Here is a 24,429-nt window from a genome sequence, read left to right as displayed (position 1 = left end):
TGGGTGCCTCAGGAGCAGCGTCTTTCCTCCCAGCTGGGGCTGGAGGGCTCCAGGGAGTCACAGAGGCAGGTCCCTGCCAGCTTTGGGGCTGTCAGAGCAGCCAGGTGTGATGCACAGGTGTGATCCTGCATTCCCTTCTGCAGGGTCTCTCTGACCCATGCTCCCTCCTGCCACCCTGCTTTTCTGCCTGAGTCAGCCAGTTTGTTTGTCAACACCTTTCAGCTGCTCTCCTCCTCCTCCTCCTCCTCCTCCTCTTCCTCCCTGATGTGGGTTGGGAGTTGTTCCCAAGCTGCTCTGTGGGCTGGAGCAGGGACTGGCTCACCCTCCTTATGCAAGGATGCCCAGCGTGGGCACACCACGCTGGCAGGGATGGGTGTCCTGGGAAGCCAGGATGTCACTGGGTGTAGTTTTGCAGTGTTCTCTCATGCCCAGGGCAGTGGGCGCTCTCAGCATGGGACTGGATGAGCTCTTCCCTCGTGCTGGAATCATGGTGCTTCCCTGGAGCATCCCATGGACCCCTTCTCCTGGGGGCTGAGCTGAAGCGTAGCTGGCAGGAGCTCTGGGTGGAGCTGCTGGTCCTGAGCCCAGGGGTGCCAGCACCCAGGGATGCAGCAGGAGCCCCTGGGTGCCATCCTGGGTGAGTGGCAGAGGCCAGGATGCAGCAGGAGCCGCTGGATGTCTCCACAGCAGAGGGATGTGGAGGTGGGTGGCAGCACAGGGAGGGTCCCTGGGAGCTCACACCTTGCTCTGGCATCTCCGGGAGTCGGCAGCCCGTTAATTACGGAGTGAAGCAGCTGCTAATTTCGGGGTAGGACTTCCACAGGCAGCAGCCCACGCGGAGGTGACACCGAGCCTCATCCCTGGGGCGGGACCTGCAGCCTCCCTGCTCCAAGGAGCCTTGTCGGGATGGGATCGGATGGGATGGGATGGGGTGAGCTGGGCTGCAGGGACGGCTCCAGAGGTGCCTGGCAAACGCCAGAAGGCACCAGGCTGTGGTGTGCCCCCGGGGTGGAGGCTGCTGGCAGCAGGAGGAGGTTCGCGGTGGCTTCCCTAAGCGTGACACTCATTTCCCAGCCTTTGCCACAGCTCAGCCCCAGCCGGCGTGGGAGGTGGAGGCTGCCGGGCTCTGGGGTTGGTCTTGGGCTGCAGCCCTCACCCTGCCCCGGGGGGAGCCGTGCAGGGAGGCTCCGAGGGCGCTGCAGCCGTGGAGAGGTTTCTCCCAATGAAATGTGTCTTTCATCGCCAAATAAATAACTCCCCTGGCATGTCAGGGCTCCCTGCCAGCGGCGAGGGCTGGTTCTGGCAAGCTGGGGCTTTACCTGCAGCCGTCGTGTCAGGGCACGGGGCTCGCTCCCAGCCAGCGTGTCGGGGCAGGGGACACGGCTCTGGTGGCCTTGCCACGGAGCCCTCCCGGCCGTGCTCCGCTCAGCCCCGGGGCAGAACCTGCCTTCCCTCGGGGAGGGCTTCCCCGGCCTCCCCCGGCCCGGGTTTAGCCAGAGGCTGGGCTGGAGCGAGCTGGGGCACACAGGGAGGGGATCCCTGTCTGCCTGGGAGCCGCAGCGCTGGGACAGGAGGAACAGCCAGGGTGGCAGCTCAGAGCTGTCCTCGGGCCAGCCCAGGGAGAGAAAAGCACCCCCAGAGCAGGACACCTCCATAACAGTATCAGACACTCCAAAACCCACAGCAGGGATGTTGGATTAAGCCCTTTTTTTGACCCAGATTATGCTCTTTTCTGACCCAGAGATGGGGCAACTGAGAGCCATTTTAAAAGCTTTTATTCTATTTTCAGTCTCGTGTGAAGGGTGAGACAATACAGATGTTATAATTCACACCATCACAAGAAGCCAACTATTTCCTAATTACAATACATTATAAGTGTTTCTTGGCCTATCACCTTTAGCCACACCATGCTGTAAATGCCTTAAAACTCTACAAATTCTCTCCAAATTCATTTCCCACCCAGGGACACAGCCAGGAGCTGGGATTTCCCAAGCCTTTGCCTCCCCTTCTCCCCAAATCACTGCAGAGGCAGGCTCAGAGCTCAGAGGGGCTCAGTGCCCCTTGGCACAGCCCCTGCCAGCCCCAGCCCACCCTCCTGGGACTGCCAGGCTCCTGTGCCTCCCCTTTCCAGCAGGAAGCAGGGCTGGAGGGATGCAGGGATGTTCATCCAGGGCCACTTCACGGGACAGGGTGTGAAGGCAGGTGAGGAGCAGCTTCCAGGAGCTGCTCTGCCCCTGCAGGACCCAGCTCTGCTCCCACCACCCAATTTTTGGGGGGTGTCACCTCCTCCTGGGGCTGCAGCCCCCCGAGCCCATGTGCTGAGGCCCCCAAGCAGGGGCTGTGCCCCCTCCCCAGCCTTGGAGCCTTGTCCCCTGCCTGGATGTGCCTGCATGGCTCTGTGGAGAGCCCAGTGTGGGGCCAGGAGGGGAGGAAGGGGCAGAGCAGAGCAGTCCTTGCTTCCTCCCAGCCTCCTGGACCGGCAGGGGAGGAAGGAATAAAACTCCACCTTTTCCCTCTTTTCAAAGGGAAAGAGCAGCGACATTTGACACAGGTCCCAGCTCTGGCAGAGCACAGTGCCCTTCTCCCTGCCCTTTGCCATGCTCTCCTGCCCTGCTTTGTCCCCTTCTGCCCTTCCCTGACAGGGATCTCTCTGGGGAATTCCTCTGGGGAGCTCAGACCCCTTCACTAGGGAGGTCCCCAATGGGACATGCAGGATGGATGGGACACTGTCCCAGAGGTGACAGAGGCCTGGGGCAGGATCTCACCCATGTCCCGCTGTGCTGCTGCCTCCTGGGGCATGGCACACTTGTCCTGGCTTCCTTTCTCCTTCTGCCAGCTCTGCTCAGCCCCTTGAGAGGTTTTTCTGCCCAAAGCTGGGGTGAGGCAGCTCCCAGACCCCAAAAATGTGGTGGCTCAGCATCCTGTGGGATGGGTACAGAGGAGCTGGACACAGGACCCTCCCCAGTAGCAGGGAGGGAGCTCCAGGACAGCCCCAGGACAGGTTCAGCTCTGTTTTCTTCAAATCCCTCATGGTTGGGTTGTTTTTTAGATGGACATAAAAATCTTTGTTTGGTCTCCTCCCCTGGGGCTGGATTGGGTTTCCCACTGGCACTGTCCAGCTGGGCACAGGGGCAGTGTGCCAGGTTCAGCTCCTCTCCTGGGGCTGGGCACGAAGGGACACAAAGGACACAGCCCTGGGACATCCCGGAGCAAGGGACATCCCGGAGCAAGGACAGCCCACCCTAGCTGGAGGAGATGGCCAAGTTTGCCGTGTCCCCTTTGCCGTGGGGACCTCAGCTCCCTGTCCCCAGCTGGCAGGGGATGGCAGGAGGGTGTGGATGCTGGTGCACACCTGGCTCGGTTCGGCTTGGCTGGGCTTGGCCGGGCTTGGCTTGGCTCCGCTTGGCTCGGCCGGGCTCAGCTCGGCTCGGCTCGGCTTGGCTCGGCTCGGCTCAGCAGGATTGCGCCATTCCCAGGGATGGATGCAATGCGGCCCGGCCGGTGCTGGAGGATGAGCCGGGCCTTATCTGGGCTGGTGCTGGGTCCCACCCTGCTGTGGGGACAGCCAGAGGGGTGGCAGCTCTTCTCCACCCTGCCCGAGTGCTGGTGGCACCCAGGGGGACACGGGACACGTGGGGTGATGTGGCTGCATCCAGGATGAGCCAGTGGCTGCTGGTCTAGCTCGGGGTTTGGGGTTCAGCTTGAGCCCAGCCAGGGATGCTGCATCCTCCCACAGCCACCTGCCTGTCCATGGGACATATCCTGGCAGTCCTGGGACTGCAGTCACCTCTGCTGGTGCCACTCTGGGGTGGCTTTAACCCACCTGAGGCCACCTGGCTTTGGAGCACCGCCCCAAAGGCTGCTCCAAGGGCAAAGGGGATTTGCAGGTTGGCTGGGTCAGGGATCTCCTCCTGCGCCATCCCTCGGATGTGTTTGGGCAGGGAGCTGAGGGCAGGCCCTCAGTGCAGCCCCGAGAGCCGCTGGGAGCCGCGCTGCATTTGTTATTTGTTATTTATTTGTTATTTGTTATTCACGGCACATTCCTCGCACGCACAGTCCCTCGCTGCCTTGTTCCCAGGGGCAGCGGGACACCGGCATCCACGCCTCGGGAAAACGTCGCGGGCACTAGGCCGTGTCCTGGCGGGCCGCTGTGACCCGGGCCCCGGGAAGGGGCTGGGCCGCGGCCTGAGCCCGGCTCACGGCTCGGGGGCCGGGGAGCGGAGCAGCGGTGTCCAAAGCAGCAGCAGAAGGTGTGCAAAGCTTGCCCGAGAGTGGTGTTGTCCGTGTTTTTCAGCTGTTCGGAGGCTGAGGAGCTGCTGCGGAATGCGCTGCTGTTTCCAGCGCCGCGCTTGGCTCCGGAGCCTCGCAGGGCCAGCCGCGGGGGCACGGCGGTGTCCGGCTTGGGCCGGGCTGGGAGGGCAGGGCGAGGTGCCGGGAGATGGGCTGGGTGCTGCAGGGTGGGCACAGAGCCCTGGGGGCACCCGGGGGTGCCGGGGGACACGGCAGGGATGGGGGCACCGCTGGCAGAGCCGTGTCCCCGGCGGGTGCCCCAGCCCTGCGCTGGCACCACGGGCGCTTCTGACTCATCCGGGGGCAGAGCCCGGCACGGCTCAGGCAGGGCGAGAGAGGATCAACCGGTTCAGGCCTGGCCCCAGCTGGTTTCTCCGGCGGGGCTCTGCTGCCTCATCCCTTCCTGCTGCTCAGCCCACCCTTCCCAGCGCGGCTGAGTCACAGGGCAGCCCGAGCTGCTGCTGGGGGAGGCGCCGTGTGCTCCCTTCCCACCCCCAGCCCCTGCTGAGCTGCTTTCGGGCAATGCCTGCAATTCTGAAAATATTCCCGATGGATTTTGGCGTGCTGCTGGAGCCTGGCAGTGCCCCTGTCCTGCCAGCTCCCTGGTGCTGAGCGGTGCCTGGCATGAGAGCAGCCTCTGCTCGTCACTTGTGCCAGTCGAACTCAGCCCCGACAACAGCAGGAACAGCCCGGGTGGGTTTGGGTGGGTTTGGGTGAAAGATGTGTTTGGGTTCAAGGAGGTCAGAGGGGAAACTCTCCCAGTTTTCGCTCTCCCCACTTTGCTTTCCGTGTTCCAGCCTCTCCTGGTTTGTATGAGAGGGGGAAATACCGAGAGCTGCTGGGTCAGCCCCCGGGTTTGGGGGGGCTCAGGAACAGAACCTCCCCCAGCCCCTGCTCTGTCCCAGTGCCCCCGGGTGAGGAACCGGTGCCAACTTCCCCCAGTGCTGGCACCTCCTCGGGATGCTCAGCCAGGCTGAGTCAGGCCCCTGTGAAGGAGTTTGTGTTTCTGGGTGGAAATGAGCTCACATCCAAATTCCCGAAACCCTAAACTGCCGGCTGGGGCTTAACCCTTTGGGTGCCCCGTTGGCTCCGCAGCGTTCCTGTGCCCCATCCACAGTGGCACTGTCCCTTGTGCTGCTGCTCAGCCTGCCCGGAAGCATCTCCTGCTGTCAGTCTGTCCCAAATTCCTGCTGGCATGAGCCAGGAGAGTCCCTGGCCATGGGTCCTCATGTCTGGGTGCTACTTGTGGGGTGCCCTGGGCACCTCATCCATGGCATCCTGTGCCCCCCATCCATGTGTGCACCCCATCCTCACCATGCAGTGCCTCGGGGATGCCGATACACCCTGTCTGCATAATGCCAGGATGTGGGACAGGAGGATGGCAAGGGACAGTGGGAACAGCCAGGGTGTGCCTGGAGCAGGCAGCAGAGAGAGCCCCACTGAGAGGGGTGACCTGGGGACAAGCAGTGGCATCAGCCTCCCTGCAGTGGCTTTGTTTCTCTTGCTGGAAGAGCCACCCAGGCCATTGCTGGCCCTGTCAGTGCCACCGTGGTGCTTGTCCCTGTCAGTGCCACTGCTCTGGAGCCTGTGCTCCCCCCAGCAGCCCACCCCCGCTCACTAATCATTTACGGGCTAAATTAGTAATTAACTCCTCCCCCAGCAGCCTGGGCAAACTAGCCAGGCCAGCACACACTGCCCACGGGTCACCTGTCCCACCACGTCACAGGCCAGCAGCACCATGGCACAGAGGGTCTGTCCCCAGGGCAGGGAGCCCCAGCACAGGGACATGAGGATGTGACCCCCCGCCGTGTCTGCTCCTGACTGCCCTGCAGGCACATCCCTGTCACCCCCCTATACAGGGCAGGGGGACAGGGGACACTGCGTGGGGCCAGGGGAGCCTGGCTGTCCCACAGGGCTGGGAAAGGAGCCAGCCAGGCCCTGCCCTCCCAGCCCAGGGGTTCTGCTTGAACGAGCTGGTTTGGCCCTTTTGTTTCTCTTAATTTTTTCTGGACCAAGAGAAAAATTCCCTGCCTGGGGTGAGGCATCCCTGTGACACCCACAGGGGTTTGGGCACCCTGCTCCAGCCCCTGCTGTCACTTCACTCCTGGGACAGTGGAAGGTGTGATAGGCTGGGATGAGCTTTGAGCTCCCTTCCAACCCAAACCAATCTGTTATTCCATGATTTTACATCATCCCAGGGCCTTCTGCAAGGGCTGGGCTTCCAAAGGCACCTCAGCCCCTGCACGGATGTGAAGGGCAGTGGACACATGAGGGATGTGGGTGCCACAGGGGATGTGGCCTGGAGGAGGATGCAGAAGTTCCCCCTGGGGCTGGCCAGCTGCCCCTCCCAGGGCTGTGTGTGCACACCGGGGTGAGTGGGTGTGTGTTGGAGGAGAGAAGGGCCTGGGAGGTCTCCAGGGGCTTCTGAAGGGGCCACAAGGAAGCCAGAGAGGGATTTTCCTCAGGAATTGTAGTGACAGGACAAGGGGGAATGGCTTAGGTGTTATATAGGGAAGGTGTTATATATAATTAGGTGTTATATAATTAGGTGTTTTATAGGGAAGAAATTCTTCCCTGTGAGGGTGGGCAGGCCCTGGCACAGGGTGCCCAGAGCAGCTGTGGCTGCCCCTGGATCCCTGGCAGTGCCCAAGGCCAGGCTGGAGAGGGCTTGGAACAGCCTGGAACAGTGGAAGGTGTGGCAGGGGGTGGCACTGGATGATCTGTAAGGTCCTTCCAGCCCAAACCATTCCCTGATTCCCTGCTGCTGGGTGTGCCTGTGCTGCTGCTGCCCCTCAGCCCCAGAGCTCTGCTCCCACTGCCTTTGGCAGCAGCTGCCCCGCCCTGGGGACACACCTGGGCTCAGCCACGTCCTTGTCCCCATCAGCTCTGTCCCACCAGGGACACACAGCATCCCCTGATACCCCTGTGGGTCCTGGCTGTGCTGAGCTGAGCAAGAATGAGGAGCGGGAGGAAGGACAAGGAAATTTTGGTGCAAACCTGTGCAGGACTGACCTCCCCATGGCTGGATCTGCTGACTGGGCTGCCCAGGGCCTGGGCTGTTTCCAGCAGCACTCCCATTTCACATGATCTCAAGGGCAATGAGGAAAATGAGCTCTGGACACACTGTGGTGCTGGGAGGGCTCTCTGTGAGCCTGAGGCTGTGGGGTGGGCTCCTGGAGCTCTGCTCTCCCCACCCTGGTGAGACAGCCTGCAGGCAGCAAATGCAGCAGGGAGGGAAGGGCAAGGTCAGGGCTGGGCTGCAGGTGATCAGGGCTCTGGGTCACTCCTGCAGTTCCTGGGTTGCTTTTCCCTCACCCCTCACAGGTGGGGCTGGCTCTGGTCTGTTGGAGGTGGGGAGCAGAACTGGCTGCTGCCTCGGGGTGTGTCTGTGCTGGAGAGAGTCCAGAGGGGCCACAGAACTGCTCCAGGGCTGGAGCCCATCTGGAGCCAGGCTGGGAGAGCTGGGGGTGCTCACCTGGAGAGGAGAAGGCTGCAGGGAGAGCTCAGAGCCCCTGCTAGGGCCTGAAGGGGCTCCAGGAGAGCTGGAGAGGGACTGGGGACAAGGCATGGAGGGACAGGACACAGGGAATGGCTTCAGTCTGACAGACAGTGGGGTTAGGTGGGGTTTAGGGAAGGAATTGTCTCCTAGGAGGGTGGGCAGGCCCTGGTACAGGGTGCCCAGAGCAGCTGTGGCTGCCCCTGGATCCCTGGCAGTGCCCAAGGCCAGGTTGGACACTGGGGCTTGGAGCAGCCTGGGACAGTGGGAGGTGTCCCTGCCATGGCAGGGGTGGAAGGAGATGATGTTCAAGGTCCCTTCCAGCCCAGAGCAATCCCTGATTCTGTGTGTGGGGCTGATTACGGGGCTGGAGATGCTTCCAAGGGCAGGACACAGCCAGTCCAGGCTGCTGGACCAGCTTGGATAGTCTGCCTTTGGAATCCTGAAGGCAAAATCCACCTCCTGCCCTGGCTCAGAGGGACCAAGAGCCAGCCAGGGCTGCCCTGGCCGGGCTGTGACCCCTGAGCACGCGAGGGCTGTGCCTGCCCTTGGGCACTTACTGCCCCAGGGCTGTGCCCTGCCTGTCACCCTACCTGTCACCCTGCCCTGGGTGACAGCTCTGCTCAGGGGGCTGGGCAGGAGAGGAGCCTCCTCTCCTGGCTGGTTTCAGCCACAGGAGCCTTGGGCTCAGCTGGGACAGGGACACACCTGTGCTACCCTGCTCTGTCCCTGTGCCCTGCTGTGCCCATAGCACAGCCTACCTGGACAATGCCAGCACGGTGTGGGGACCCTGGGGACCTAGCAGGGAGGGCTGGAGTGTGGCTGGGAGCTTCTGTGGCCTGCCTGAGCCCTGTCCTTGCTGTGTCCTTGCCATCCCACCCGATACCCCGCCCTGTTTGGGGTTTGGGTGCCCAGAGCCCTCTCTGTGCCCTCTGGGCTGTGCAGCCTCTTCATGTCCCTGCTGCTGGAGCCACCATGTGTGCCTGAGTCACCGAGAGGCAGGAGGGGAGCTGGGGGCTGGGGACAGAGCAGCTCTGTCACCAGAGGTGCTGACACAGGGATCCTGCCGAGCCAGGCGTCGGTGCTGCCACTGCTCTTGGAACCCCACAGTGGCTTCCCCCTGCCAGGAGCCAGCGGGACGTGCCAGGGCCTGTGCCAGCCCAGCCGCCCCTCTGGGTGTGCCAGGGACGGGGTGGTGGCAGGGGCGGGGTGTGGGTGCTGGTCCCAGAGCAAACAGGGGTGTTGGGAAAGCGCTGGGGTGGGTGGCTGCCTGGGGACATGGGGCCCTGGCAGGTCCCTGCGGGTGCTCCTGTGTGCCAAAGCACTTTGTGGCATCTGAGCACACACCCAGGGTGGTGTTGGCTGCGGGGGTCCCTGCTCTCCTCTGCCGTGACAGAGGGGTCTGAGGACAGGTGACAGTCTAGGGGGCTGTGTCCCCTGTCCCCAGACCTTGGCTGGATGTGCAGCCAAAGCTGCTCATGGAGGGACAGCCACTCGTGGGTGGCTTTGGCCGTGGAGCTGGAGCACAGAACGCTCTCTGTAGCCCTCAGTGCTCCCTTGTGCTGGCAGGGAATGCTCTGCACAGCCCCCAACTCTTCAGGGAGGCTTTGCTCAGCCTGCTGAAGGAGCCAGGGGGTGGCTGAGGCAGTTCCTGAGGGTGGCACATCAGCCCTGCCAGGGTGTCCAGATGTGAGGAGTCAGGACACGCTCTGGCATGGGCAGCCTGGGCACTCACCCTCTGCTCAGGCACAGCCCCCCACTACCACTCCACTCTTATGTCACTCCCAGAGGTCCCTGTCCCTCTTGCTCCCCTGGGCTTGCCACCAGGGCTACCAGGCAGGGAGCATCAGTGGCCCCCAGCATCCCCCCAGCACCCCAGAGCGTCCTGCTGAGCCTGGGGAGATTTGCTCACCTCGGATGTTTGACTGCAAGTCTTGTTCCAACCTCTGCAAATCATTGACTTTTGCTTTTCCATTTACTTAAACCCTCCTAATTGGCCCTGCTGTTAATCAGGGAAGAATGAGTGACTAAGCCGTCTCGCCTGCCCGGGGACTGGGGGCTCCTTTTTTCCCATGGACTGAAAGGAAATGAAACCTCAAAACGTCCTTTTCAATCTCAGCTGTCTGCATGGCTGCCCAGAGCCCTGGCCAGAGTCACACAGCCTGGGAGACAGGAATTGCAACAGAGGTGCTGTGTGGAGGCCAGGAGGAGAGGCCAAAATCCAGGCTGAGGAATTCTGTGAGGGATGAGCTGGGGTGTCTCATCCTTTGCTGTGATTTTTTTCAATTTTGGGGGGTTTCGCCCTGGCACAACGTACTGCTGGTCTGTGGTTCGCTCCCGTGGCTGGCAGTGCTGGCATCTCCTCAGGGATGCGTTTATCCGTCCTTGGGCAGCATTTTCCTCTGGAGCTGCTCATCCCGTGGGGATTTGCAGCACCCTGCAGCAAAGCTGCTCCTTGTGCTGCCTTGGCTGCCAGCACAGCTCTGGGCTGGCTCCTGCAGGAGATTTTGGCTCCTGCTGCAGATTTTGGCTCCTGTTGGAGGTTTTGGCTCCTGCTGGAGGTTTTGGCTGCTGCCAGGCTGTGCCAAGCCGGTGTGGGGGCTGTTTAGTCTGGGTTTGTGCCCCCAGCATCGTGCTGGCTCCAGCACTGGGATGCAGAGCCAGGATCCGTCCTCCCCGCGCCCATCACCAGTGCTCTGGCCAAGCCTGAGCTGTCAGAAATTGTTGGAGGAGACTCAGATTCTTCATTTTTCACAGGCTCTGGGGCAAAGTTGACTGGGGAGTTCAAAGTCGAGGCCCTGTGTGCCAAAAGCAGCTCGGGGGGGATTGTTTCTGCAGCCTTGGGATGCTTCAGGATGGGGTTTTGGTGTGGGACCCCCGTGCAGGGTCTGGGGCAGGGGTGGGGAGGTGCTGGGTGGGTCAGGGTGCCCAAGGGTGCCCAGGGTCCCCCCACACTGGGAGGAGCAAAGCCCCGTCCCAGCTGCTGGGGGTGGGTTTGCAGTGTGCCCCCACCCCCTGCATCCAGGGGCTGCTGGGGAAAGGGCTGCCTGTGGGATGGAGGGGATCTCACCCCAATGTGGGGTGCAGGGGAATACCTGTCAGCTCAGGCTCTCCCAGCACCTTGGACTCGTTCCAGATTGGAGTTTGGGGTCCTGGTGGGGGTCCCTGCCTCACGTGGGTGAGTGTGGGGGGTGCAGGCTGTCCTTTCCCCTCACCCCGACCCCAATCCCAGCCCTGCTGCAGCACAGGCTGGGAGCCCCTTTGTGGGGTGGCCCTTGTGGGTGCACAGCGGGGTCGGGGGGTGTCAGTCATGTTTGGGCTGAGGAATGGGGGGCGCACCCCAGTCCCAGCCAGCTGAGGTGGCCAGAGCAGGGCCAGGAGCTGCACAAGGCACAGGAAGCCCCGGCACCGCCGGAATCAGCTCAATGTCAGGAATTTCCTGCCGGGGAGAGGAATCCATGAAATTAATGTGAAAGGCCAAAAAAAGAGATCATCCTGACCCTGAATCAGGCCCTGGGCTGCACAGGGAGGGCAGAAGGCAGCGGGTTCTGCCATACTCCCTGCACCAAAGGCTCTTCCAGTATTGTGGGTAAACTAGGACTCTTGAATAATTGATTAATATGATTAAATAGAAGTTGTTTATTGTTTATATTACATACACCTTTATAGATTTTATAAATTACTAAGATTACACTTCTTGACTGGTGTTTTTGTTTTGTTCTTTTGTTTTCTGCCTTCATTTTTTAGTGGTTGTGATTGGTTACTGTGTAGGTGTTCTACAGTCTTGTGTTATTTAGTTCTTGTGATCTTGGTATGCAGTCTCTCAGCTTCTTCGTTCTTATTTTAGTACAGTTTATGTGTTAGTAACTTTGATGAATTTTAAGGTGCTTTGAGAACATTTTGATAAGAACAGTTACAGACAGTGTGGCTGGTGCACACTGAGGCCTGAGCTGTTCAGATATATTGTTATATTGCAGCAGGGTGCTGGGGAGGGGTCTGGGGGGCTCTGAGGGGCTCGGAGCCCACAGCCAGCCCTGCCTAACGTGGCTCTGCTGTCCTGTTGCAGAGAGGACGGGGAAGGTGCTGGGCGAGTTCTGCCGGTGCTACCAAGAGCAGTTTGGGGTCGCTCTGTTCAACAGCGTCCGCTATGAGATCGAGGGCGCCGGGGGCCCGCAGGCACAGCTGCTGCACCGCAAGGTGAGCCTCATCCCAGCTCCCTGTCCTTCCCACGGCAAGGTGAGCCTCATCCCAGCTCCCTGTCCTTCCCATGGCAAGGTGAGCCTCATCCCAGCTCCCTGTCCTTCCCACTGCAAGGTGAGGCTTATCCCAGCTCCCCTGTCCTTCCCATGGCAAGGTGAGCCTCATCCCAGCTCCCTGTCCTTCCCATGGCAAGGTGAGCCTCATCCCAGCTCCCTGTCCTTCCCACCGCAAGGTGAGCCTCATCCCAGCTCCCTGTCCTTCCCATGGCAAGGTGAGCCTCATCCCAGCTCCCTGTCCTTCCCATGGCAAGGTGAGCCTCATCCCAGCTCCCTGTCCTTCCCACGGCAAGGTGAGCCTCATCCCAGCTCCCTGTCCTTCCCACGGCAAGGTGAGCCTCATCCCAGCTCCCTGTCCTTCCCACGGCAAGGTGAGCCTCATCCCAGCTCCCTGTCCTTCCCACCGCAAGGTGAGCCTCATCCCAGCTCCCTGTCCTTCCCATGGCAAGGTGAGCCTCATCCCAGCTCCCTGTCCTTCCCACTGCAAGGTAAGGGCTCATCCTAGCTCCCTGTCCTTCCCATGGCAAGGTGAGCCTCATCCCAGCTCCCTGTCCTTCCCATGGCAAGGTGAGCCTCATCCCAGCTCCCTGTCCTTCCCACCGCAAGGTGAGCCTCATCCCAGCTCCCTGTCCTTCCCACTGCAAGGTAAGGGCTCATCCTAGCTCCCTGTCCTTCCCACAGCCCTGGGAACTGGCTTTGGAGCCACTTTAGGGGGCTCATTCCCCATGGGTGTGTCGCTGCTGGGGACTCCCCAGAGCTGGCACCTCCTTTCTGTCCCCATCCCTGCTGGTGGCCCTGGGGTTTGGGTTCATTCCTCCTGCTGGCCCATCCTGCTGGGGGGAATCTGGCCCTGTGCTGCTGGCCCAGCCTGTCCCTGGGGCCTTGTGCACTCTGGGGCTCCCTGGGATGGCTTTGTCCCAGTCCACAGAAGGGGCACACAGCATGGTGAGCTGTGGGGATGTCTGTGCTCCATGCCAGGGCTGGCAGGAGCTCAGAGACCCCTCAGTGCCCAGAGAGCCCTGAGCAGATGTGCCAGGCAGTGTCCTGCTGCTCCTGGGTGTGAGTGCTGCTCCCAGCTGGGCACATCCCTAGGGAGGAACAGGAAACCCCTGGCAGGTGACCCCAGAGGTGGCTCTGGCTCTGACTGCAGCAGCCATGTGTCTCCTGCCTGGCTAAAGGGATGGGATTGGTGCTGTGGCTCTGTGGGATCCTGCCTTCCCCTCTGCCCCTCCCTCCTCCTAAGGCAGACCACCTCAGGTGGGGCTGCTCACAAGCTGACATGGCTTGGGGACCTCCCTGGGGTGGTTTTCTTGGGGTCCTGCCTGGCCAGGTTGGTGGAGCTGCTGCCCTTGAAAGCAGGAAGGGATGTGATTGCACATGGCCACAGGCTTCTGCTTTTGCCTGCAGCTTAAAGGGGTGGCTCTGTTCAAGAATCTGGGCAATGCCTCCCTGAGCTCAGCCTCAGGCCCTGGGTGCTCACAGAGGCCGTGTCCCTGACCCACCCATGGAGGTGACACCTTGCCCAGGCACCAGGACGTGCCCCATCTCCTCGGGGACCTGCCTGCGTGCTGGGTGTGTTAGAAAAAACAAAGGAGTGGAGGTTCCTGGTGTCCTCAGCACCCTTGGGCTCCTCGGATGCCTTCATCCCCCCTGGGAGGTGCCTCCATCCCCAGGTTGGTTGCTTCATCCAAAGGCTCCAGCAAGCAGCCCAGGAATGTCTGAGGGACAGCAGCAAGGTCAGGAGGTCAGGGACAGTGCAAGTCTTGGAAAAACCCCGTGTAGAAATAGGAATTCCTCCTGCTCAGTGTCCTGTCTGCTGCCCAGCCCCTCCCAGGGACACAGCAGTGCCACTGGAATGTCCCATGTGCTGCCCAAGCCTTTCCAGGGACATGGCAGTGCCACTGGGATGTTCCAACACTCCAGGCACCACAACAGTGATGGATGGGCATTTCCAGCTGCACTTTGTGCCCCTAAACATGCCCCAGAAAGTTGTGGATGGCACAACTTTTGTTGTTGGAGGGTGTTATCCTGCCCGGCTGGGATGTGGCACTTGGGATTTTTAAATGTTCTTTGTTTATTCCCCCTTTTTTGTGAGCTCTGTGGTGCTAGGAGCAGTGGCACCAGGGGTGACATTAGTGGCCCTCCTGGGCAGAGTGGGACAGCAGGAATGGGGTGTGAAGGATGATTCAGGCACCTGAAACACCAGCAAGATACAACAGCAATGAGAATATGGAATAAACACATCTGCATTTGGTCTGTCCAACAATCCAGTTCTCCTGAAAAATCTTCCCTGACACCCTCTGTCCCCTGGCCCTGTGACAGGGGTTTGGGCAGCCCAGGGGCTCCCCAGCCCCTCCCTGCCCAGCCCCACAGCTTGGCACCTGACACCTGACTGTCCCAAATATTTCCTGGAGCTGGGAGGAGCCCCCTGGGGTGTGGAGGGTGTGTGAGGAGGGGACAGCTCTGCTGGGGCTCCCAGGGTGCTGGTGGCTCTCCAGGGTTCCCAGAGCCATGTCAGGGCTCAGCCTGGGTTTTATTCCATCAGCAGCTGGTCTGTCCAGCTCTCTGCCCTGGACACAGGTTCTGGAGCCACTTTAGGGGGGTCATTCCCCTCGGATGAGTCACTGGTCACTCCCCAGAGCTGGCATGTCCTTTCTGTCCCCATCTCTGCTGGTGGCCTTGTGGTCTGGGTTCTCATTCCTCCTGCTGGCCCCAGCCCTGCAGGGCTTTGGGCTTCCCTTTCCCCCTTCTAAAGGCTTTGGGAAGCAGTGAGGAGCAGTGAGGAGCAGCCAAGCTCCTGTCAGACCTCCCCCAGCCCAAGGGGGTGTGTGGTCTGGACTTGGGGAAGGCAGAGAGGTTCCTGTGAGCCAGGAGAAGGGAGAAGAGTGGGAAAAGCTCCTCCAGAAGGGTCCTGCTGCTGGGGCAGGGTGGGATGCAAGCCCTAGCTGGTCCCTCCTGGCGGCCACCACGGTGGAGGGTGGGTGGCCGCGGCAGAAGAGGCGGCTGCCGCACGCTCCAGCCCTCACGAGAGCTCTCAGCTCTTGTTTATGTTCCTGGGATCATAAAAATTCCTGGGACAAATTGTTGGCTCCCTCAGGCAGGCTGTGTTTGGGATGGTGCAGACGCTGCTGGCCAAAAGGTGCTGCAGGGCTGGGAGGGGCTGCACAGCTGGGGGGGCACGGGGTGTCCTTGGCCTGGTCCTGCCATGGAATCATGGAATGTTTGGGTTGGAAGGGACCTTAAAGCCATCCAGTGCCACCCCTGCCATGGGCAGGGACACCTCCCACTGTTCCAGGCTGCTCCAAGCCCTGTCCAGCCTTGCCTTGGGCACTGCCAGGGATCCAGGGGCAGCCACAGCTGCTCTGGGCCCCCTGTGCCAGGGCCTGCCCACCCTCACAGGGAACAATCCCTTTCCAAAATCCACTCAAAATCTCTCCTAGTTTAAAAAAGCTGTCACTGGTCCCAGTGGAGACCAGAACATCTGAGCATCATTTAGTGCTGGGCTCTCTGTGGTGGCTTCTGGCTTTTCCTCTGCCCTGTCCCATCTGGAGAGCCTGCTGGGCAGTGTTGGGTTCCTTCCACCTGCAGATGCCCCTGGCAGGACCTTCTGGCAGCACTGGCACACACCCTGCCCCTGCCCCAGGACAGGGAAATTCCAGCTGGGGCTGGGAAGAGCTGCTGGAGAGCTCAGCTCCAGCCTTCCACTCAGCCAGGGGAGCTGGAGGGGCTCAGCTGAGCTCGGTGTGTCCCAGGGGGAGATGCCAGGGGCACGGGTGTCACCACATGCTGGATGAGCCACCCCTATGAGCTTTTCTAGGGCTGTGCCTGTGGTGCCCCTCAAAGCATCTCCCAAATGCACCAATTCAGGCACCAAAATTTGCTCCACCCTGGGAGGTGATGCAGTGGAGACCCTCAGCATGGCCCTGGAGAAGAAACACCCACCCAGGCCACCATGGATGGATCGCACTGAGCTCTCCAGGGCAGAGCTGTCCCCTCCCTGATCCCCTGTTGTCTTGGTTTGAACACACAGGTGTCTGCTAAGGAAGGCAGGAGCCTCCCCTGAAATGGAAAATGTAAACCCCCTCCCTCTGAATTATTATAAATTTGAAATTAAGGGGCTTTCAGGTAAAGATCTGGGAATAGGCATAACAGTTCTTTACTAGGAAAGAAAATAAAATAAACAATGCAGTAAATCAAAACAACACAGGCAGAGTCAGAGCAGGAGCTGAGCCCTGTGTGTCAGGGTGGTGGCACAGTCCCATCCCATGGGGGCTCAGCCCTCCTGCAGTGCCAGCTGTGGTTCTGCTGGAGCAGGGATCCTGCACAAGGCTGGAGTTCTCCTCTGAAGCTCCAGGGCTGCTGGAGATGGGCCTGCTCTCCCTCTGGGAATGCAGGGCAGGAGAAAGCTGCTCCTTTGGGAATGCAGTGGGCAAAGGCTGCTGTGCTGTTCCAGGCTCAGGTTGTATCCAGGTAGGAATGCTTGGCTCCTGCCCTGGGCGGAGCATCTCCCATGGGATGCTGGAATTTGATCAGCCCTGCAGGGACACTCAGTGGCCATGAACAGCAGAGATCTCCTGGAGGGAGGATTGGCTGTGGGAGAGATAAAGAAAACAGAGGAGAACTGCCCCAGCTCTGACAGATGGGGACAGAACACACATTGCTTGGCAATCTAGGACACCTGTGCCTGTCCCCTCCCTGCAGGTTCCACTGGAGGACCATGTCATCTACTCAGGCAACATCTTCCAGTACATTGAGGAGAACAAGAAGTGGAGGAACCGCTTCTGCGTGGTGCCACACAACTACGGGCTGGTCCTCTACGAGAACAAAGTGGTGAGCACAGCCCCCCTTTGACCCATCTCCAGCGGGGTCATTCCCCATGGACACCCCATCCATGACTATTTCTTCTGCTCAGGCCTATGAGCGGGAGCAGCCGCCCCGGGTGTTGGTCAACAGTGCTGGCTACAAGATCCTCACCTCCGTGGAGCAGTACCTGGAGCTGGTCAACAACAGCCTGCCTGGTGAGGGCCCTCGTGCCCTTGGGGACCTTTGCGTGGGTTTGGGGGTGTGATCCCTGAGGGACTTCAGAAAAGGGTGTCCTATCCTTGGGAACCTTCAGAAAAGGGTGATTTTGGGGGGTCGCATTCCTGGGAACCTTCAGAAATGGTGGGTTTGGGGTGTAGCATACCTGAGGACCTTCTGGAAAAGGTTTGGGGTGTAGCATCCTTAAAGACTTTCTAGAAGGGGTAGGTTTGGGGTGTAGCATCCCTGGGAATCTACTGGAAAGGGTGATTTTGGGGTGTAGCATTCCTGAGGACCTTCTAGAAAAGGGTGATTCTGGGGTGTTATATCCCTGGGAACCTTCTAGAAAAGGTGGGTTTGGGGTGTGGCATCCTTGAAGATCATCTATAAGGGGCAGATTTGAGGTGTAGCATCCTTGGGAACCTTCTAGAAAAGATGCGTTTGGGGTTTGGCATCCTTAAAGACCTTCAGGAATGGGGTTTTTTTGGGATATATGGGGGGTTTTTTTTCGGGGCACCTTTGGGAAGTGGTGGTTTTGGGTAGTGGGGTTGGAGGGAAGGAGAACAGCCCTGACCCCACAGTGGGGTGTGGGGTCTGCTGAGGTCCTGCCACAGCCACCAGGGAGGGGAGGGGAGGGAGGGAGGTAATAGGAAAATAGGAAAGAAAATAGGAAGGAAAACAGGAAGGAAAATGTGGCAACCACATGTTTTTTAATTACTTTTAATTTTACTTCTCAATTTTCATTCTGATCTCCTTTTTGGAAAAATGAGGCTCTTTTTGCTTTTTTTTTAACAACTCCCAGCAAAGGCCCTGGCAAGGAGCAGAAGGCTCTGCATGTCCCTGCTGGACACCCCAACCCTGCAGCTTCCCCATCCCTGTCCAGCCCCATCTCCCCCTCAAACCACGCGCGCTTTTCCGCAGGCGTGACACCGAAATCTGGGCACCCTCCCATCCTGAAGTGCCCCACGGATTTCCCGCTGGTCCTGTGGCACCCCTACGCCCGGCACTACTATTTCTGTGTGATGACGGCCAAGGAGCAGGAGAAGTGGCGGGCGGTGTTCCAGGACTGCGTGCGGCACTGCAACAACGGTGAGTGACACCTGGGGACACTGCAGCCCCTCCTGCTCCACACAGGGACCTGCAGGGGCCAGCCTGGGGCTGTGGGAGAGGGGATGGTTTGCAGATCAGGAGGAGGAGCTGGGTGTGAGTTGTTGAGGAACGTTGGAGAAGGCAAGGATCCAGGGAGATCCTTCCAGTGCCTGGAGGGGCTCCAGGAGAGCTGGAGAGGGACTGGGGACAAGGCATGGAGGGACAGGACACAGGGAATGGCTTCCACTGCCAGAGGGCAGGGATGGATGGGATGTTGGGAAGGAATTGTTCCCTGTGAGGGTGGGCAGGACCTGGCTCAGGGTGCCCAGAGCAGCTGTGGCTGCCCCTGGATCCCTGGCAGTGCCCAAGGCAAGGCTGGAGCAACCTGAGATAGCTGGACATGCCCCTGCCCACAGCAGGGGGTGGAACAGGATGATTTTAAGGTCCATTTTAACCCAAAGCAGTGTGGGACTCCATGACTGAGCATCTCATCAATGCCAGCATCACCCCCAGCTCCCTGGAGCATCCCTGTGCCCAGCTCCATCCTCTGCTCATGAGGTAGTATTTCCAGGAGCCAGCACAGAGCCTGGCTCCAGAGCTGCCCTGATGCCCATTTCCCACCCTGAGGGAGAAAATATTTATTAATTAAAGTCACCAAACCCCAAACCTCCCACCAAGGGCCGGCAGGTCTGTGGGCAGAAATGCAGGGCAGGGGGTGCAGGGCTGTGCAGCTGGGTGGAGGCAAGACCTGCCTCCCACACCAGTGATACTCTGGCAGGAAAACACGATTTTCCTGCTTGGCTGTGGCCTGGGCATTCCTGGGCTGAGCCCCAAGTGCTGGCCATGCTTGGGATGGTGAGAAATTTCCTGAGGAAGGTGGTGCCAGAGCTGAAACCTGCTCAGAATCAGGTGTTTTGGTGGGCATTTTAGACTCTGCCCGATTTGTAAATGCTGCTTTCATTCCTGGGAACTCTGGGTAGCCTCAATTTTGCCTCAGTTTTGCCAGAGCTGCTGTAATAGGGTGGGATCTGGAGCCTGGGTTTCACTGAGGGTTTCCATCCCCCCACGTTGGATTAAATCTCCTGAAAAATCGCTCTTTTTATTTTGTGCTGGGGGTCTCTGTGCTCCTTGGGCTGAATGTGCCCCCTCCTTTGTGTGGGGCTGGGTGCTGTGACCCCTCATCCCCCTGAGGATCATTTCTGGATGAGCTCAGCACCCCAGAGCCCCCAGTGCTGGCTGGAGCAGCAGCTGTGAGCAAAACCAGCTCTGGATAAAAGAGGAATTGATCTCCTGCTAACAAACCCTCAATTTTCATCTCTAATTCCCCTTCCACCTGCTGGGTGCTGCTGGGGGACACAGGGGAGGTGTGAACCCCTCCACCACCCCCTCTGCCAGCCATGGGTGTGCCAGAAAATCCTCTCCTCCCTCTGCTTCTCCTCAGCATGTGATGGAAATGCCTTCCCAAGTGGGCAGTGGCCGAGGAGGGCTCGGTGCCACATTCCTCCAGCCTGGATTTGTCTGTGACATTGTTCTTCCTGCCCCTCTCTGCTCCTGGGAGCTCCAGGATCCTGTTTCATATTCCATGAAGGCTCTTTTGTTGTTGGAAAGCACTTTAGGTTGTTGGGGTTTTTTTTCCCTGTAAATTAGAGGCTCTGTTTCTGCCTCTGGTTGTGATTGGTGTGGGAATTTTCAGCTCCCTGTCTCAGACTGTGTTTGTGAAACAGCAGCTCCTCTGAAAGGACTGGGGATGTGCAGCCCTGTTCCTCACACAGACGGGATTCCCTGGAGCCCCTGGCTGCTCCAAAGCTGTCCCTTGTCCAGTCTGGTGTCACCTGGTGCTGGGCAGTGCCCACCCCGAGGGCTCCTACCCTTTGTTCCAGGATGGTTTGAGTTAAAAGGGATCTTAAATCCTATCCCAGTGCCACTCCAGCCATGGGCAGGGACACCTCCCACTGTCCCAGGCTGCTCCAAGCCCCAGTGTCCAACTTGGCCTTGGGCACTGCCAGGGATCCAGGGGCAGCCACAGCTGCTCTGGGCACCCTGGGCCAGGGCCTGCCCACCCTCCCAGGGAACAATTCCCAATATCCCATCCATCCCTGCCCTCTGGCAGGGGGAGCCATTCCCTGTGTCCTGTCATTCCAGGCCCTAAACCACACATTAATGAAGGAAACTCGTTACTTTCCCTGGGAATTGGCACGGGGGCTTCTTGCACCAGCCCTGCCTGGACAGGGCACAGGGAATGGCATGGACTCAGGGATGTCCCCAGGCTCAGCCTGGAGTGAGTGACCTTGGGAAGGCTCTTGGGAGGCAAATCCTGCTCCAGGCAGGGACAGGAGGTGAGGATTGTCCCACCTGGGAGGGATCTGAGCTGCATGGATGGAGCAGCTCCAACCCCTGGAAGCTCAGCCCAGCTCTGGCTCCCACCGAAGACTGAGAAAGGAGCAGATTTTACTTTCTTGGTGTTTTTTCCCCCTGATTATTAAGCTGCCCCTTAGCAAAATCTGCTTAGGCTTGGAGTTAATTGTAATCACCTTACAAAAGTCTGTGTGCACTGGGAGAGATCTGCTTACTGCCCCGGGCTGTCCCTCCTGGACACCTGGCCGTGTCCCCAGCCCTGCCAGGTGCTGTGGGACATGTCAGCACTGCAGGGATGATCCCCTGGAGCAGGCTCAGATCCTGTCCTGATCCCCTCCTCTGGGCATGGGGAGGGGAGCTGGAGTGGAGGGTTCTCTCCAGGGGTGCTTCCCTGCCTGGCAGGGACCTGCAGAGCCAGGACAGGCAGGGACACGCATGGGACACATGGGACAGCTCCCAGGCTGTCCTGCCTGCCTGCTGTCCCCATGCCCTCGCTGTGGAGGCTCCCAGCCCTGCCCCTCCTGCTGGGTGCTGGGGCAGGCTGGGGGTGACACCTGAGCCTCCTGGTGCTGCAGTGACTCTCCGGGGACAGCCCGGCCCTGACTCACTCCTGAGGCCTCTTGGCCACTTTGCTCTTCCTTCCAAGCCACACCGCTCCCTATAGGGCCCTTCTTCCTGCAGCCCCCCCAGATGGCCCATTCTGCAGGGGGCTCACTGGGTGCTGTGTGGGGTTGGGGGTCACTGAACCCCCCCATCCTGGTGAGCCCCCAGGTCCCTGTGCACCATTTGGGGTCACTGAGCCCCCTGCTCCTGCTGTGCCTTTGGAGCTCACCAAGTCCCCAGGTCCCCATGCACCATTTTAGGGTCACCAGGTCCCCATCCTGCCAAGTTCCTGCTCCTGGGTGCCTTTGGGGGTCACTGAGCCCCCAGGTCCCCGTGCACCATTTTGGTGTCACTGAGCCCCCAGATCCTCGGGTCACTGAGCCCTCATTTCCCTGTGCACCATTTGGGGTCACTGAGCCCCCATCCTACCCAGCCTCCCTGCCCTCGGGGTGGCTCTGGAGGGAATCACTCTGGATGTATCAGGAGCCCCCCAACCCCTGCTGCCCCCCACCCTGTCAGGGGCAGTGCCTTGGGACAGGATCCCAAATCCTGGTGACAGCCCTGGGGGCTTGCACGGGTCCCAGGGTGTGGGGGAAGCACACAGAGGTAGGCTGGGGGTGCTGGAGGTGCTGCCGTCCCTCATTCCCCATTCCAGGCTGCTCACCCGTGTCCCCTCCGCAGGGATCTCCGAGGACTCCAAAGTGGAGGCTCCAGCCTTCACGGACGCCATCCGCATGTACCGGCAGTCCAAGGAGCAGTACGGCACCTGGGACATGCTCTGCGGCAACGAGACCCAGGTGAGCACCGCACCCCCAAACCCGGCTAAGAGGGCTGGGGGGGCCGAGCAGGCTCCCCAAAAACCTCCTGCCTCCACAGGTGCTGAGCAACCTGGTGATGGAGGAGCTGCTCCCCGAGCTCAGGAGCACCATCGGCCCCCGGCTGAAGGGCAAAGCCCCGGAGCGCCAGCGGACCTGGATCCAGGTGTGGGGCTGGGGCTGCCGGGGGGTCCCCACTGCCTGCCCCCCTCCCCCTGCCCGCACACCCGGCCTGGGGAGCCTCCCTTCCCCGCTGGGCTCGGTGCCCACCGCCTTCGCTGCCCCCTTCTCCCGGCCCCTTGCAAAGAATCCGTCCTTTCTCCAGAGTGGATTTTAAAGCTCCTTCTGTGCCCCTGCCCAGCCCTGCCCAGCCCCGCCTGGGGCCGGGAGCAAACAGGAGGAAGCCCAGCCCCGGAGCCTGTCCCGGCTAAATTTAGCGAGCCATTTTTAGAGCAGTGCGGGCTAAATCCAGCCCAAACCATTGCGAAAGACTGAGGGCTCTTCAGAACTGCCTGCTAAAACCTTAAATCCCGATAATTACCACCAGGCTCTCAAGTAATGGGCCACTTGAGCGGCCTGAAAACACACAAACTGCTTTTCCAGTAGCTGCAGTGGCTGGGAAGAAGGGAGGAGGGCAGGGCACTGCATCCTGCCAGCCCCAAAATCGCAGCCTTTGGCAGCAAGGTGAACGTGAAGCCTCAGCGAGTGGCTCCATCCTGCTCAAGAGATTGGCTCTGGGAGCCCAGGGAGGGGGAACAGGGCAGGGAACAGATTTCAGGGTGGGCTGGGGCTCTGCTGCATGGACCACCACTGTCCCTGGACCACCAGTATCCTCAGACCTGCAGCATTCCTGGGCATGCAGCATCCCCAAACCTTCAGCATCCTCAGCCCTGCAGCATCCCCAGACCTGCAGCATTTCCAGATCTGCAGCATTCCCAGACCTGCAGCCATCCTGGGCATGCAGCATTCCTGGACATGCAGCCATCCTGAGCATGCAGCATTCCTGGACATGCAGCATCCCCAGCCCTGCCTGGGGCAGGTTGCCTGATGGAGGCAGTGCTCACCTCTCTGCCCCTCCAGCACCACTTGGAAGCAGTTTCTGCACTGCAGGAGCTCCATCTCACCCCGCTGAGGGGTTCCTGGTGTGGAAACCCCTGGCAGGCTGTGGGGAAGGGTCCTGTCAGGGCACAGGGGATGGCTCAGCAGGTGCTGCAGCCAGCTGGAGCTGCAGGCGATGGCTGGGGGTGCAGCTGGAGGCGTGGGGGGTCTCTGACCCTCCCCGGTGCCCCCAGGTGTCGGATGCTGTCTATAGGATGGTCTATGAGCTGGCCAAGGCGCAGTACGACGCTGCAGTGGCCAGGTGTGAGCAGGAGCGGCCGCAGCTGGAGAGCACCATCCGCACGGACATGGACCAGATCATCACCTCCAAGGAGCACCTGGCCAGCAAGATCCGAGGTGCAGGGATGCCCTGGGATGTGTGGGGGTGCCCATGGCTCCTGGGGGGGCTGTTCCTAGGGTGCAGCACAGCCCCTGGCACCCTTGGGGGGTGCATGTCCCCACTGGCATTGTCCCAGGGGGTTGGGGACAAGGTGGGCAGTCATCCCCTATAGTAAAACAAGCTAACTCCTGAGGTAGGGAATGATTGGGATCTGACTCTATTGATTCAGAATGCTGAACACTCACTTTATTAAAGCTGTATTATATTACATTATAGCTATATTAAAGAGGGATATTATATTATGCTATATCATACTTACTCCTAACTGAAAAACTCGTGACTGTCTGCAGACTGACAGTCCATACAGCTTGGACTTGATAGGCTAATTAACATAAACAATCTCCACTAGAATCTAATTACCAAATTCCTTCAGGTAAACAATCTTCCCAACACATTCTACATGTGCAAAACACTAGGAGCAGCCAGAAGAGATAAAAATTATTTTCTCTCTGTGCTTCTCCAGGAAAAAACTGAGAGAGAGAATTATGTCTCTCTCTGTTCAGAGAATGTGAATGCCACAACCCCCTGGCATGGCAGTGGGGCAGGAATGGGTTCAGGACAGACCAGGGGCACTCTGCAGGAGTTCCTTGTGTTGTTGTGAAAGGGGGAGACTCTTCCTCAGGGGTTTGGGAGCAGGGGCAGCTTCTCCTCGCTGGGGTGGCTGTAGGATGTGATGTGAAGGGCTGGAAGGAGAGAGGAGCCTCACCATCCTCATCCCTGCTCTTTCCCAGCCTTTGTCCTGCCCAAAGCAGAGGTCTGTGTCCGTAACCACGTCCAGCCCTACATCTCCTCCATCCTGGAGGCCCTGATGACCCCCACGAGCCAGGGCTTTGCTGAGGCGCGGGAGGTGTTCTTCAAGGAGGTGACCGACATGAACATGAACGTTGTCAACGAGGGCGGCCTGGAGAAGCTGGTGGAGGTGAGACCTGGTGGTGCTCCTTGCCAGCTTCGGGGTGACAGGGCCAGTCCCGTTCCACCTCAGTGTGGACAGCACTGGGAGAGCCCAGG

General features: G+C 59.9%; 1 protein-coding gene across 2 annotated transcripts in view; it reads left to right on the top strand.

The window, feature by feature from the left end:
* Positions 1-24,429, top strand: part of NIBAN2 (niban apoptosis regulator 2) — a 32,187-nt gene that overhangs the window by 2,856 nt on the left and 4,902 nt on the right. For both annotated transcript variants that reach the window (XM_041406575.1, XM_041406576.1), the window contains exons 2-9: positions 11,853-11,983; positions 16,744-16,872; positions 16,955-17,060; positions 17,983-18,150; positions 21,790-21,905; positions 21,985-22,089; positions 23,216-23,378; positions 24,153-24,340. In XM_041406575.1, the coding sequence (XP_041262509.1) occupies positions 11,853-11,983; positions 16,744-16,872; positions 16,955-17,060; positions 17,983-18,150; positions 21,790-21,905; positions 21,985-22,089; positions 23,216-23,378; positions 24,153-24,340 (1,106 nt within the window). The remainder of the gene's footprint in view (positions 1-11,852; positions 11,984-16,743; positions 16,873-16,954; positions 17,061-17,982; positions 18,151-21,789; positions 21,906-21,984; positions 22,090-23,215; positions 23,379-24,152; positions 24,341-24,429) is intronic.

This window comes from Onychostruthus taczanowskii, unplaced genomic scaffold (assembly GCF_017590055.1).
Source record: "Onychostruthus taczanowskii isolate IOZ18803 unplaced genomic scaffold, ASM1759005v1 scaffold25, whole genome shotgun sequence".
Classification (NCBI taxonomy): Eukaryota; Metazoa; Chordata; class Aves; order Passeriformes; family Passeridae; genus Onychostruthus; species Onychostruthus taczanowskii.
The sequence above is the reverse complement of the archived record's forward strand: the minus strand, read 5'-3'. Positions and strand labels throughout refer to the sequence as shown.